Genomic DNA, 14,949 nt, shown 5'->3' on the forward strand with positions numbered 1-14,949 from the left:
TCCACCTCAGTTCTGCCTTTTGTAGGGCCCCATTTCTAATACGTTGCTGACGTGACAGAGTCCTCCTAACTCCACCCCAGCTATTTTGTTAGGATCTCTGCAGCAGGGTAAGATGTGGACTTCGTCCTGTAAAGGTTGCTGCTGTGGGAGAGGACAAATGCCATTTCTCTTGCACCTGTTGCACTGATAACTGAAAAGAAGAGAATGTCCTCTTGTATCTATAACCCTTCAGAAGGTGAAAAATCCCTCGGCCTGGTGCCCGGCTGCAGTGTCTCATCAAGAAGCACTCCTAGTAAACATTAAACTTTTCTCCCAGTCTGTGGCACCGCGGGTGAGGCACTTCACTCAGACACTTGGGGTTAGGATGGTGATGACTCTGAACCCGTAACGGACTTACTGCACAGGCTCAGGGGCTACTGATCACTGCCTTTCCTGCACCAAAGCTGGGAATGTGTTGGAGAACCTGGGAGACAACACAGCAGCTGTCCTGCCTGTACACGTGCCATAGTCCTCCTAGTCACAGCATTGCAGAGTAAACTGAAAAACAGCTTATTTTTCACTGTGTGCAATACTTAAACCCAGTCAAGAGGCAAGCTTAATATCACTTCAGGAGCAGCAGCATGGGGTGAGAACCATTCCTGTTTACAGTGTCCCTGCTGTATTGAATAATAGGAGTTGAACCCTTACAGTTTGTTTCCTCCTATGGTCACTGTCGATCATGTCCGGGTGCTGTGAGGGAGGAGGATTCCTTCAGGTACAGTTTGTGTCCGTACTTCTGTGACCATCACAGATAACCTGCTGTCCCCTCCGTTTGGCCATTTGAGTAGCAGCATCCCCAGACACGTCGGAGCTCGCCCTGGAAGCAGGCCTCTCGAAAAGGCCTTGGTTAAAGACCCTCTTAAACAGGGGTGCTGGGGAAGAGGGGGTTGTTCAGAGCTCCCAGCTCTGGTGCCAAGCACCCCAGGGCTGGGAGGGAAGAGCGGCATCAAGCTTCACGCTGCGTGTGCCTGCTCTGCCGCAGTCCGTAGCCCTGCTGCTTCACCTCAGTTCCATCCGTCCCACGCAGAACAGGAATGAAATCTCCAACGCACTGTAATTCAGTCTTGCTGATCATAGGGAGCTGCCTCTGCAGAGACCTGATTTCTGCCTTGGTCCCAAGACATGGTGCTAGGATGTGCTGGCCAAACCCCTGATTTTTTTGTAGGCAGCATCTTCCTAGAAAAACGTTCATTAGTAGCAGCAATTCTAGAATTGCAATAAGGGTGAAAACTAATTGAAGGATATACTGCTTTTTTGGATACCTGCTGTAAGAAATTTCTGGATTTGTCTTGCAAACAGGTTTTCAGGCATACTTAGGAGAAAATAGCACAGAGACCTTCTCTGCACCGAAACTGATAAGGGGGCTGCACCACTATCTGAGCCAGTAACGACAGGCAGTGATAAGTACTAGCACCACACACTTAACGAAGAAGTTTCTTTTAACCGTTTGATTTTTTTTGCTTTGCTTTTGAACTGTGTGGTGGAAGTGGTGCCTAGTACTGGATCTCGTCCTGCCTGGGGCGGGCGGGGGGAGGAGGAGGTGTGTGATGCTTGAGGGGGTGGGGAGGAGGTGCCCAATTCCAGATCCTTTGCTGCCTGGGAGGATGGGGGGGGGGGGAGGGGGGGGGCGGGGCGGGAGTGACCAGGTGGTGCCCAGTTCTGGATCTCTTGCTGTCCCTTGCGGGAGGGAATGGGAGGGATTGCCGATAGCCTCTAGAATGGAGCCCTTTGCTGCCTGGAGGGGGAAGCTGTCCTAGAATGAAGTTATTTCCTCCTCCTGCAAGCGTTGCTGGAGATGTGATCAGGCTGGGGAGGGTCAGACCTTATCAGTGGGGTTGGAGTTAAGGCTCCTGAGGTGGCAGACCCCACCAAAGATTGGACTGCCCCCAGGAGCGAGCCGTACCGCTTATCCGCTCCAGCAGTCTGGGCATTGAGCAGGAAAAGACTTCTTTATTACTCCGTGTGCCAGGCTGTGCTGCAGCCCAGTGAGGAGCTACCTGCTGTTGGGCCATAGCTCCTGGGAGGGAAGAGGAAGGGAAGGAGGTCCTGGCATCCATGGCCACCCCCTGAGCTAACCAGCCAGTTCTTCTTTCCAATACAGATGGCAGCGCAGAGGCAGCGCGCCCTGGCCATCATGTGTCGCGTGTACGTGGGCTCCATATACTATGAACTGGGAGAAGATACCATTCGCCAGGCCTTTGCCCCTTTTGGACCTATAAAAAGCATTGATATGTCCTGGGACTCTGTTACGATGAAACACAAGGTTGGTTAACAGCCCTTGAGCGATGTGTTTTCTCTTCTCCCCGAGCCCTTCCTGAACATACCCATGAGAGGAAGGAGCCTTTATCCCCCTAGAGAGCAGGCTGCCTGTAGCACTCAGAGGTGAATGTTTGTGGCTGCCTGCTCTGCTTAGCTTTGCAGGGTTCTGCAGTGGGAACCAGCTGTGTACAGGGGGGTGAGCATGAAAGGTGCCGAACAAGCTGGCTGTCCTGCACGCTGTGGCCTCCGAGTACGAGAGGCTCTGGAAGCAGGTAGCCGTGTGTCGGTACCTGTGCGTGCAATTCGCTGCTTTAATAAAAAGCTTCTTTAAGGAAACGTCCTCTCAGGCCACAGTAGTAGGGATCTGGTACGTGGGAGGTCTTGGCTGCGTTAACTTGGCGCAGATTCGAGACAAGATACAGCTGGTGTGAGCCAACAAGCGTATCCTTCTGTCCTAGGGGTTTGCTTTTGTGGAGTACGAGGTACCTGAAGCCGCTCAGTTGGCCTTGGAGCAGATGAATTCTGTCATGTTGGGGGGAAGAAATATAAAGGTGAGTAGCAGGCATGCTCTGAAAACTCCTGGTGCTCTTTCCTGTGAATAACAGTTTTATGCCTAGAAATGCTTCCCACGGCACTGTAATGTGGAAGGTAACCTAAAGTCTGCTCCCTGCTAGACCTTGACGTTCAACCCATTGAGTACATAGTGGCTCTGGGTCCCTTTCTCTCTGAGGAGAAACCCCCAGCATCCTGATAAAACCTAGAAACATGTTCTGGTAAGCTAGCTCAGTTTTTTCTGCCCACACATAGACTGGAAGTCTCTTGAGGACAAAACAAAGGTGCTTCTTGATATTTTAATGCCTCCTCCCTACGTTGTACCCATGTGGATTGTAGATAAGTAGCATCAGACTTTGGTAGGGCGAGGGACTTCAGGTAGAGGCCCACCCTTGCCACGCAAACCGGAGGCATTGGGCACAGAACGGGACAGAGGATGGTAGCTGTGGGCTTTCAGGCAGTGAGAGGGGATCCTGCAAAGGTGAAACTTTGGGGATTGAAATGGGGAGGTAAACCAGATTTTCTGCAAAGTGTTTTATACCTTGCATTTATACTTCTGATCCACTCTGTGTATCTGCAGCATCTGATTTCTAAGGGGATTTTAGCAGCCTTGGAAAGCAGGCTATAGAAGCACTGTGTTTTGCTTTCAGGATTGTTTTCCATTCCTGGAAGCTGGTCTTTGGCAGGTCGGGGAACAGAAATGGGGGAAGTATGGTGGAGGAGTAGGCAGCTTGTCCGGGCCCTCAGAGCTTCTCGAATGCCCTGTGGCTCAGGGTGTATCCCAGAGCGGGGTCAGCTGTTGCCCTTTGCTAACTGTGGTCGGGGGCCGAGCGCTGCTCTGCTGTGACCCTCGGTGCGCTGTGCCGCCCTCTCAGAGCGCTTAACGGGCCGTCTGCTGCCTCCTCTGCAGGTCGGGAGACCCAGCAACATAGGCCAGGCTCAACCCATCATAGACCAGCTGGCGGAAGAGGCGCGGGCTTTCAACCGCATCTACGTGGCGTCCGTCCATCAGGACCTCTCCGATGATGACATCAAGAGCGTGTTTGAGGCCTTTGGGAAGATTAAGTCCTGCACGCTAGCCAGGGATCCCACAACAGGGAAACACAAAGGCTATGGTTTCATTGGTAAAACGCCATCTGGTATTTGCGGGGGGGGGAGGGTGGTCGGGAGCATCCTCTTCTTTTTTTGTTGTTTTTTTGTTCTTTTTTTATTTAACTCTAGTGGAAGAATTGCATTAAGCAATGGGATAGAAATAACTTTGGAGCAGATCTGTGCCTGAACTTAGAAATTTAATTAATAGCCAGATATTTTTACTCACTGTTAACTAAGTTGAGAGATCTTGCTACGCTGCCTGTTCTCGACGATGCCTGTGTGATAGGGGGGGGTGAGATGAGCGAGTGAAGCACTGAAGGTCTTCTCACTGGAACTCTTAAGTCTGTTTTTGCAAATACAGATCACAGTGGTGTGATGAGAGAGTGGCTCAATTTAGGAGTAAAAAGGACCGTTTGTAAATACTCTCCTTTCTCACTGCAGAATATGAGAAAGCCCAGTCTTCTCAAGATGCGGTTTCCTCTATGAACCTCTTTGACCTTGGGGGTCAGTACCTCCGAGTCGGTAAAGCTGTGACTCCTCCGATGCCTCTCCTGACCCCTGCCACACCGGGAGGGCTGCCCCCGGCAGCCGCTGTCGCAGCAGCAGCTGCCACGGCCAAGATCACGGCACAGGTGAGGTGCAGGCTGGTGGGGCTCGGACGGAGGGGGGTGGTGGTTGTGACCCTGCTGGAAACAAGCATGTGCAGCCTGTGCCAGCCAGAGGTTCTCACCAGTGTGAGCATCCTCTGTGCCCAGGACTTGCCCCCGACGCCTGTGAGAAGCCCATACACCAGACTTTTGGAGCAGAGTCTGGCTCAGCTGATCAGAACTTTAAATAAAGAAATGGTGGGGGAAGGTTGGAGGGGATTCCTTGTCTGGGTAGGCAAACCAAGGGTTAGGGAAACGGTTGTGGTAGAGGCCAAAAGAACGCGTGAAAGTACGTGAAAGGGAGGGCAGAGTAATGAGGCCAGTAAGAGTTGCCTGAGCAACACTTGTTGAAAAGACTGCCTGTGCAGTAAGGTAGCAGACAACTGTATAATGGCTTTAGGCTGTCCAGGAACAAGGAAGTGATCGAGCGGAATTGGGTGTTGATATGGGAGTCTAGGGGTTCTCAAATTTAGTTTGCTTGAGGTAGCAGAAGCTCCTGGCTATGACCGATAGGCACTGATGGAGGAGGATTGCCCTTCAAAGCAAACCCTGTATCTGTGTCCTTCATCCTTGGGCAGCAGAATCTCCCCCTGCGTCACCACAGTTTTTGAAAGAAACAAGCTCCAGCACTTCTGGGTTCTTGGGTTCCCTTTAAGCAGAAACATTGCGGAGCTGTGCAGCCTGTATGTGCTGCTAATCAGCTGGCTGGACTTAATTCTGTAAACAGCTCTTTTTTGGGAAATACTTCTCTGAATCACAAGGTAAAGGCAGAAGTGGAAGGAGCTGCCACTAATGTGAAACTCTCAGGTGGTTTGCATGTCCCCACTAAAAAGCCCACAAGTTGGGGAACCTCTGCAGTCAGGTGGGGAAGGAAGTTGAGGCATGGCTGGAAGAATTCTTTGGATCAAAATCACTCTGGGAAAGAACTATTAACTCTTAAGTGAAATGGTAGAGATTGTTACAGACATGATAAATCTTACTGTTTCTTTCTGCAAAACACTGCAGGATTTGTTACTGTGAGGAAAATTTAAAATTCCATATATAGAAGAAAGGTTCTGAAAGCCCTCAGGGATACTCAGCCAGTCTTGTTGCCTTTGCTTCGACATGGTACAGATGGGGATAACCGGTCTGCTTGGCCGTGTGGGTGGTTGTAGATGACCAGACAGTTACAGAAGGCAGTGTCGTATTTATGCTCCTAGCACAGTTCTTGTGTGGAACAGCTTATGTTAAATAAGAACATAGCTGTCATGGTCTGTAAGGGCTTTAATTGCACAATTTTTTTTTTTAAACACCAGCTAATCGGTAAACTCAGCGGAGCTACAAAAATCAGGGACACGAGAGAAACTTAAGTCAGAGGTAGAACTTTGGATCTGCAGTCAGAGAACTGCAGCTTTAGTCTAGAATTAGCCTGGCAGCCAGGGAAGGAGGAAGTGTCTCTGCACTTAGAGAGAGGTATTGAGTAGCAGAGATAGTTAATGTCTGGACAATGACAGTAAAAAAGTCAGTCTTGCAAAATAAGTTAAGGAATTGAAACTATTAGGAAAAATTTCTTTATCCATTTAAATGAAAAGTGGGGGCAGCTGATGACCAGTGTAGTCAAAAATTGTGATGGTCTTGTCACATCGCTGAACGCCTGTGTAAGTCTTTTCCCCTTCGCCAGGGGCCTGCGGCAGGGTGGCTGATGATGCACGTGGGTCGCTGCGTCCCAGGCGGGCGTCACCACGTCGCTTTGTCACGTGCAGACGGACGCCTCCTGGTTTGGGGTTTTTTGGTAATCAGTGTTGTTATGTCAGGGCTGTTGCCGTGTGGCTCAAGAGTGGCAAACGTGATGCTTGCGTGTAAGGGAGCGTGGAAAACGTGTCTGCAGGCTTGGGGCTCACCCCAGTGGTAGGGAAAGATTGAAAACAGGCTTTGAAGGAAGGACAACATTTTCTAAAAAAACAGATAGGAAAATGCGTGGGTGTTTTAGGGAAATACCACTGCTGGATTACCATAACTGTCTTTGATAAGACCACTGTTATACTTTGTTAGGAAAAATAATTTAAAGCGTATCCTACCAACAGCCCAGGCGTTGGTGGAGACAAGACCAGCACTGTTGGAGTGAGTTCTGAGAGGCGTGGGCAGGCGAGAGGGGATGGAAAGGAGCTGGGCTGGGAGCTGCTGACCCCTCGCTCTGCTGGTACAATGACACACAGACAGGTCTCGCTTCATCTCCAGTAAAAATATCAGGGGCCTTATTCTGGGCATTAGGAGAGGAGTGCTAATGGGATTAGTGGGCAGTGCAGAGAGATGTGTTACTAACGGAGAGGAGAATTGGAATAGTGCAGCAGACTGAGGTAAGGGATCTGTGCAGCGTTTAGTAGGAGGGTACAAGGTACTGCTTTCAAGGACCAAAACCGTAGAATTTTTTGCTCTGCAGTGTCAGGGCTTATAGGAGCCCCATGAAAACAAGGAAGAGAGGATCTGGGTAATGAAATCATAATAGCCTGGAAAGCAACAGGGGTGGGGTGGGGTGGGGGGAAAAAGGCATCTTAGGGTATATTTTAGGCGCATTGTTTGCAGTTTTTTATGGAAGTGCTTTATCATTTAACAAAGCGTTCATCTCAAATGTTCGAATTCAGGTCATCTAGAGTCAGGATGTTTATTTGGATTATAGAAGGTACAGAGAAGTACTGTGATTATTGGTAGAATTGGAAAACCCAATGTGCTGGAAGAAATTAGAAGAGTTTGGCTTGGTATAACTATAGAAAAATGCTGAAAGAGGGCCTCAGATTTTTTCAAGGACGGTGTATGGAGGCAGGTAGGGAACAGGATGGGAGAAGAGGTGCTGGCAACACAGACAAAAGAAAATGGTTGTAAAATGTTTCAGTTCTCAAGGCTGGAAGTTTGAAGACAGTTTCCAGTCAGCGAAAGCAGTAAAGTTCAGTAGGGTCTTACTAGTGAAAATGGTGGTGACAAAAGTCAAGAAGGTGATTGGCTCATTGAGAACTTCACAATCTGCTAATTGTTTGCAGTTGCTGTGATCATAAAGGCAGATTTCAGTGCTGTGTTACTGGCTGCACCTAAAGGACAAAGACTAGAGAGAGAAGATTTTTGATTTAAACTGATCTAAAAGTGCAGCTTTTGAAAATAGCAGTATTGTGCTCTGCCTTGCCTTGTCCCTTGTGCTCGCAGTAGGGTTTTTGACTACAGGGCTCCTTGAATCAGACAGGGATTGCCACAGAATCCCAGGCTGGTGTGGGTTGGGAGGGCCCTTAAAGCCCCTCCAGTGCCACCCCCTGCCCCGGGCAGGGACACCTTCCACTAGCCCAGGTTGCCCAAAGCCCCGTCCAACCTGGCCTTGAACCCTGCCAGGGAGGGTGCAGCCACAGCTTCTCTGGGCAACCTGTGCCAGGGCCTCCCCACCCTCACAGGGAAGAATTTCTGCCTTAGATCTGATTTAAATCTGCCCTGTCAGCTTAAAACCATCACCCCTTGTCCTTATGTTGGTGCGCCCAGAGCTGGACCCAGCACTGCAGGGGGGTCTCCCAGAGCGGAGCAGAGGGGGAGAATCCCCCCCTTGCCCTGCTGCCCACACTGCTCTGGGTGCAGCCCAGCACACGGGTGGCTTTCTGGGCTGCCAGCGCCCGTTGCTGGCTCACAGGCAGTTTTCCACCCCCCCAACCCCCCCAAGTCCTTCTCCTCGGGGCTGCTCTCCGTCCCCTCCTTGCCCAGCCTGGGTTTGTGCTGGGGATTGCCCCGACCCATGGGCAGGACCTTGCCCTTGGCCTCGTTGAACTCCATGAGGTTTGCCCGTGGCCCCTCTCCAGCCTGCCCAGGTCCCTCTGGCTGGATCCTTCCCTCAGCGTGTCCCCGCACCACACAGCTGGGTGTCGGTGGGGAACGTGCTGAGGGTACCTCGATCCCACTGTCTGTGTCCCCAACAAAGGTGTTAAACTGGTCCCAGCCCCGACCCCTGAGGATGCTGCTCGTCGCTGCTCTGCACTGGGACATGGGGCCGATGACCCCAACTCTGAGCGTGACCATTGAGCCAATTCCTCCTCCACTGAGTGGCCCATCCACATCAGATCCATCTCTCTCCAGTTTAGAGACAAGGATGTTGTGTGGGACAGTGTCAGATGCTTTGCCCAAGTCCAGGGAGATGACGTCAGTTGCTCCTCCCTCATCCACCAGCGCTGTAACCCCGTTGTAGGCAGCCACCAAATTCATCAGGCAGGATTTGCCCTTAGTGAAGCCATGTTGGCTGTCACCGATCTCCTTATTTTCCATGTGCCCCAGCACAGTTTCCAGGAGGTTTCGCTCCATGATCTTGATGGGCACAGAGATGAGACTGGCCTGTAGTTCCCCAGGTCTTCTTTTTTTCCCCTTTTTAAAAATGGGGATTGTTTCCCCTTTTCCAGTCAGTGGGAACTTAGCCAGCCTTCTCAAATATGATGGGTAGTGGCTGAGCCACTTCATCCACCAGTTCCCTCAGGACCTGCGGATGCATCTCAGGTCCCGTGGACTTGTGCACTTTCTCCTACGGTGGGCGATTCTTCATCCTCCCAGTCCCCACCTTTGCTGTCTGCCCCTTGGGCGGTGTGGCTGGAGCACTTGCCAGTGAAGACTGAGGCAAAAAGTCACTGAGTACCTCAGCCTTCTCCCTGGTGTGGGTGACCAAGTGTCCCGTTTCCTTCCAGAGAGGGCCCACATTTTCCCTAGTCTTCCTTTTATCACCAGTGTACCTATAGAAGCTTTTCTTGTTCCCTTGATGTCCCTGGCCAGATTTAATTCTGTCAAGGCTTTGGCCTTCCTAACTTGATCCCTGGCTGCTCGGACAGTTTCTCTGTATTCCTCCCAGGCTGCCTGTCCTTGCTTCCATCCTCTGTAGGCTTCCTCTTTGTGTTTGAGCTTGTCCAGGAGCTCCTTGTTCATCTGGACAGGATGAACCTTCCCCCAGATCACTCAGGGAAAGCTGAAGGTGTAAGAGTTCCCTCACATGGTTTGTCAGGTGGCCCCAGAGCCCTGGTGCTGTCAGCAGAGGGAGGGGTGGGAGCTCCCATCAGTCTCCTTAGGTGGATCCCATTCCTTGGCATCAGGAAAAGCTTTTTATGTAGAAGGTGGAAACAAGTGCAGATTCCTTTTGCTCTGGATTTGCTTGCATCTTTCCAGCCATGTATTGAATCCCTTGGTGCCTTGCATTCAGCAGCCGGCCTAGCAGCTTGAGAGGATGGGTGGAATTTGGTTTGCAAGAGAACGTTTTTCTCCCAAGGCTGTGGAGTTTCTGCGTTTCTCTGGTGGGCTGGCTGGCGTACTGCTGCTTTTCATTTACAGTAGTGCTGGAGAGCTGTCGCCCTCAGAATCTGTATATCTGGTATTTCTTAGGTGTGAAAATAGCTGAGCCTCAGCAGCACGCACCCAGAGTATGACTTCTTGATGCAGAATTAACCCTTTGGGGGTTTTTGTTGTCGCCTTCTGTCTTGCAGGAAGCAGTGGCCGGAGCCGCCGTTCTGGGCACCCTGGCGACCCCCGGCCTGGTGTCCCCCGCGCTGACGCTGGCGCAGCCCCTGGGAGCACTGCCGCAGGCCGTGATGGCGGCGCAAGCGCCCGGGGTCATCACAGGTGTGTTCACTCGCCCTCCGTCCCCGTGACAGCCGCTTACAAACCTCTCCATAGCTGGGGCACAACTAAGGAGAATTTGGAGCTGAAACCCTCCTCCCTGCCCTGCTTTGTCAAGGAGGTTTATTTTTTTATTTGTGCAGCATAGTAGGAATTTACTTTGGTGTATAATAGATGTGACAGGGACATGAGCTTCGCAGCAGGAATGCATAGCGCCCTGGGTGAAAATCTGGGTAATTGTAACTCCATGCAAAATCTTGCACTCTGCCTCCCTCCTGGGCAAGTATCTTATGTGTGCCTTGAGTGCCAGTGTCCTGTATGCAGAGTTGCTGCTTATGTCTCCCTGGTTGCTGGTGGCACAGAGCAGATAAAACCATCTAGATTCTGTTGATCCTCTTTATCAGTGGCTGGTGTGTACACAAACGTTGAGGAACATCCATTTCCTTCTTTATGCTGCAGAGTTTGTGCTCTTACAGGTGTAACCCCTGCGCGACCTCCCATCCCTGTCACTATCCCCCAAGTGGGAGTTGTGAATCCTATCCTGGCCAGTCCCCCGGCGCTGGGCCTGATGGAGGTCAAAAAGGAGAAGGAGGAGGAGGAGGTGTTCCAGGAGTCGGAGAGGCCGGAGATGCTGAGTGAGCAGGAGCACATGAGCATATCTGGCAGCAGCGCCCGACACATGGTGATGCAGAAACTGCTTCGCAAACAGGAGGTGAGTGTGGTATGGCTGCCCCGGCTGCTCCCCGTTGTCAGTAGGAGGCCGGGTTTAGATCTGCGTCCTGTGCGTGGCGCAGGCTTCCACAGGCCCCCCCAGGGCTGGTGGGGGACGAGGAGGGCTGCCTGATGGGTGCTGCTGTGGTGGTTCCTCTTCCGCCCTGGGGATCTGCTCAGCTTCTCTGGGGGTTCAGATCAGTTGCTGGCCCAGAAGAGCCTCGACCAGAGGTGTCTGATCAAACCGTGTGTTCACTCAGCATCGTTAAAGCAAACCACGACGGCCTTTTGGCTTATAATTAAAGAAGTGAGACTGGCACATGGTCAGGGGTGATCTGTTCTGAACTGTCGAGTCCACCTTTTCCCCACAACCTTTTGCTGTGGGATGAAACTCTGAGGCGTTGATAAAACAGAATTTCATGGAAGTTACAATGAGAAAGAGGACAAGAATGAATGATAGAAAAAGTCAGAACGTGAAACAGAACAACAGATTCATAGATTTTGGGGGGCGGGTCTTGGAAGGGGCTGTATCGATAATCTCATCAGGCTTCTTCCTTGGGCACGACCAGAGGTTTGTTCCTGCGCAGGGTTGAGTTTCCTGGCTGACAGGCAGATTTCCTGAGCTTCGGCACTGAATCGACAATGTTTCTTCTGTGTTTGCTGAACAGGGATAACACTGACTTGCATTTCCTAGGGGAGGACACAAATGAGTTAGCTAGCGAGTGTTCTCCTTTATTTCACATAATTTTAAATACATCTTTGAGCTTCTGACTTAGCAGCCAGCTTCCTCTGTCACAAGTACTTTTCCTAGAAGACCCAGTTCATTTGGGTACTTGCTTGGAAAACGTTTAGCAGGGTCGAAAAAGAGTCTCAAACTGCACTGTTCTCAAAGCTGCTTAGCATTCTTCGCCCAGAAGTACCCTTCCATTTCTGCTGTTCCTTTAGCAGGCCCCCGAGGGCAGTTACACAGGCATGTGGGCAAGAGCTGGAACAAGTGTTTTACAGTGAGACCGAGCCTGAAATGCAGCGTCTGGTCGCCCGGGCTGTGGGGCGGGGCCGGAGTGGGGAGGAGAGCTGCAGAAGACAGGCTGCAGGGCCCGGAAGCTGCAGCCAGTCCCTGTCCTTGGCGATGCTCAGGAGCTGTCGGGACATGTCCTGGGCAGCTCTGGGTGGTTGTGTGAGCGGGGACCGGGTGACCTCCGGCGGCCCCTGCCCACCCCAGCCGTGCTGTGGCACAGAGAGGGGCTCAGGCTCGAGAGGGTTGGGGGGGAACACGAGGGGTGTGTTGCTCTTACTGACTTGTCTGTCGTTACCCCCGTAGTGAAAGTGCCTGGTCAGTTGTCAGAGCTAGAAAAGACCTGGTTAATCCTTCTTTAGTTAGAGATGAGGAAAATTTTTTTTAAAAAGTATATGATGGTGGTGTTGAAGGTAACAGCATGAAAAAATAACTGGATAGCAACAGCACAAGAAAAATTCCAGAGGTCTCCAGGTCACCTGTGCTTCACAGAGGTGTCTGAGGAAAGCCCGGGGGGTGGCTCACAGCGTTCCCCGCGGAGGCCAGCCGCAGCACAGCTGGCAGCGGATGGGACTTCTTCAGGCTCTGGCTGCCTGGGAGGAAAATTCACTGATTTTTCCCTGAGAACTATCGATTTCCTGAAACATACTTGTAATGCCGTAGCAGTGGAATATCCGTTGGTGCTCAGGCGTGCTGTGTAGTCTGCTGGGGCTTTGCAGATCGCAGCTGGGCGTCTCTTGGGTGTGTTAATTCACTTGTCCCTTCTCTCTGCAGTCCACTGTGATGGTGCTTCGCAACATGGTGGATCCAAAGGACATTGACGACGACCTGGAGGGAGAAGTGACAGAAGAATGTGGCAAATTTGGAGCTGTAAACAGAGTCATCATCTACCAGGAGAAGCAAGGAGAAGAGGAGGATGCCGAGATCATCGTCAAGATCTTTGTGGAGTTCTCCATGGCCTCAGAGACTCACAAAGCCATTCAGGCTCTGAACGGGCGCTGGTTTGCAGGAAGGAAGGTGGTAGCGGAGGTGTATGACCAGGAGAGATTCGATAACAGTGACCTGTCCGCATGAACTCGACTTGAAAGACTTCGCCCCTGCCCCCTCTGCCTGTCTGGTTTTTTTTTAGCCATGTGTAAAGAACGCTCCAGGGTGGGCACAGATCTCTGTGATGTACTTGTAGTTTGGATAAAAGCGCAAAGAAAGCTGGTGTGCATCTGTGTGTGTGTTCGAGGGGCTGACGCCGCCTCTGGTGCGGGGCCCCGGCCTGAAGAGGGGCTGCTGCTCTCCTCCGTACACGCTGGTCACTTCAGAAACGCTCAGGTCAAGACCCCACTGCACCCTTTAGGGGCTGGAGTAGCCGTTTTCGTCAGAGATGGGCCATAAGTGGTTGCAATGGAGGAGGGAGTCTCTCCACGAGGTATTTCGGCAGCACCCTGGCGCGCTGCTGCGCTGACCAGGGCAGCGTGGGTGCTGCTGGGGCAGCTGCATGCGGGGCCTGGGCCCTCCCGGAGCGTTCACACCCCGTTTGCTCTGACGCTGTAGTTGGGACCTCGCGGGTTCAGCGATGGGTCAGAGTCACCCTTAGGGATCCTTCCTTCATGTGCTGAGACAGCCCCGAGCAGCAGGGCGGGCTGCTGGCCCCGCAGCGGGGAAGGGCGAGCACAGCTGGGGAGGGCAAGCGGCCCTGGTGTGCAGCACCTGGAGGGCGTTTGTGAAGTGAACATCCCGCCCGCGGTGTGGAACACGCCTCGCCTGAAAGGAACGTTGGGGGGTTTTTTGTTGAGGACTCAAAGATTTAGTAATATTTACAAAGCTTCAATGCGTTTATTTTAGTAATCTTTGTCTAGCTAATGAGTAGGAAGAGAATTAGCTCATGTTAATTCTTTTAAATATTTTAGGTATGTGAGGGGCTACTATATCGCTTGTGATGCATAACTGGTACACAGCACAGATCTGAAGAAAATAATCGTTTTAGTTTAGAAATTCAAATAAAGGAAGAATGATCTCAAAGGAGCTTCAGTAGGGAATTCTGAGTTGAACCTGCAGCGGTGGGTTGCTTCTAAGCTTGGAGATGTTTTTAAAATTTTTGTATTTTGTTTCAAACACTCGAACCCTTCTTCTGTTGTAGCTTAGAAATTTGTATTTGCAGTTTAACTTTATTTATGATTTGTTTACTACTTTTTGTACTAATGTTGCCTGTTAGCTGAAATAACGTTTCTTCTTCCCTGTTTTTATGCCCATTCAAAGTTAACAGCAAGCCTGTCGTTTTCAACTTGTGCTTTGATCGCCGACACCTCTTGGGATCAGCTGGCTCTTCCCCTGGTCATCTGCCCTAGCAGCCCATCTTCGTGTTTGTGAGCTTGAATTTCCTTTTCTTGCAGGGAATTGCTGAGAGCTGCCGGGTGGGTGGTGTAGCAGCGTTTGTCCTCTTAGCTGTGCTGGAAACACACTGTCCTGGCGACCCCACCGACCGTGAAGCGGGAGCTCGCAGCTGCCCCAGTCTCATAGTGCAGCAAAGCTGCTCTGCGGGAGAAAATTCACTATTTTTAATTGTGCCAGGGTTTTATTATTCCTGCTAAAGAAAACCAAAATACCTCTCCCGTGACTTGGTCTGTCTACTTTCCATTTTCTGCTGCGTGCTTCCGTTCTGTTGGCTGGATTTAGGAGCACACACAGCATTGGAAACTTCCTTGTGATGGTGGTGGTTTAAAAAAACCAAAGTGGCTAAAAATTGATGCAAGGGGAGCACAGGTTAAAGGACGACAGCCGACGTGTTAATCAACAAGTTTTTGCGCAGGATGCTTGGCTGGCAGGGTAGTATTGTACAAAAGTAACTTTGTAAATGTCTTGACAAGTCAAATGTCTGATGAGAGATCGTCTGTCTTGACTTGTGTGTGGCCTTTGACACCATCCTCCACCACATCCTTGTAATGCAGCGATGGGGGTTTGGTGGATGAGGAAGGGATTGGCTGGACAGCTGCATCCGGAACAGCTCCCTGTCAGGTGGAGATCAGGAGTGGGGTGTCCTCGGGG

At 51.2% G+C, this 14,949-nt stretch overlaps 1 protein-coding gene across 7 annotated transcripts in view; it reads left to right on the forward strand.

The window, feature by feature from the left end:
* Positions 1-14,188, forward strand: part of PUF60 (poly(U) binding splicing factor 60) — a 31,838-nt gene extending 17,650 nt beyond the window's left edge. For 4 of the 7 annotated variants that reach the window (XM_074889793.1, XM_074889812.1, XM_074889784.1 and 1 more), the window contains 7 exons: positions 2,141-2,302; positions 2,757-2,849; positions 3,761-3,974; positions 4,384-4,574; positions 10,055-10,190; positions 10,664-10,899; positions 12,688-14,188. In XM_074889793.1, coding sequence (XP_074745894.1) covers positions 2,141-2,302; positions 2,757-2,849; positions 3,761-3,974; positions 4,384-4,574; positions 10,055-10,190; positions 10,664-10,899; positions 12,688-12,987 — 1,332 coding nt within the window. In that variant the 3' untranslated portion in view covers positions 12,988-14,188. The remainder of the gene's footprint in view (positions 1-2,140; positions 2,303-2,756; positions 2,850-3,760; positions 3,975-4,383; positions 4,575-10,054; positions 10,191-10,663; positions 10,900-12,687) is intronic. The other 3 variants (XM_074889820.1, XM_074889828.1, XM_074889835.1) reach the window with 1 other exon arrangement.
* The last annotated feature ends 761 nt before the right edge of the window (positions 14,189-14,949 follow it).

The sequence above is a fragment of the Strix uralensis genome, chromosome 1 (genome assembly GCF_047716275.1).
Source record: "Strix uralensis isolate ZFMK-TIS-50842 chromosome 1, bStrUra1, whole genome shotgun sequence".
Lineage (NCBI taxonomy): Eukaryota > Metazoa > Chordata > Aves > Strigiformes > Strigidae > Strix > Strix uralensis.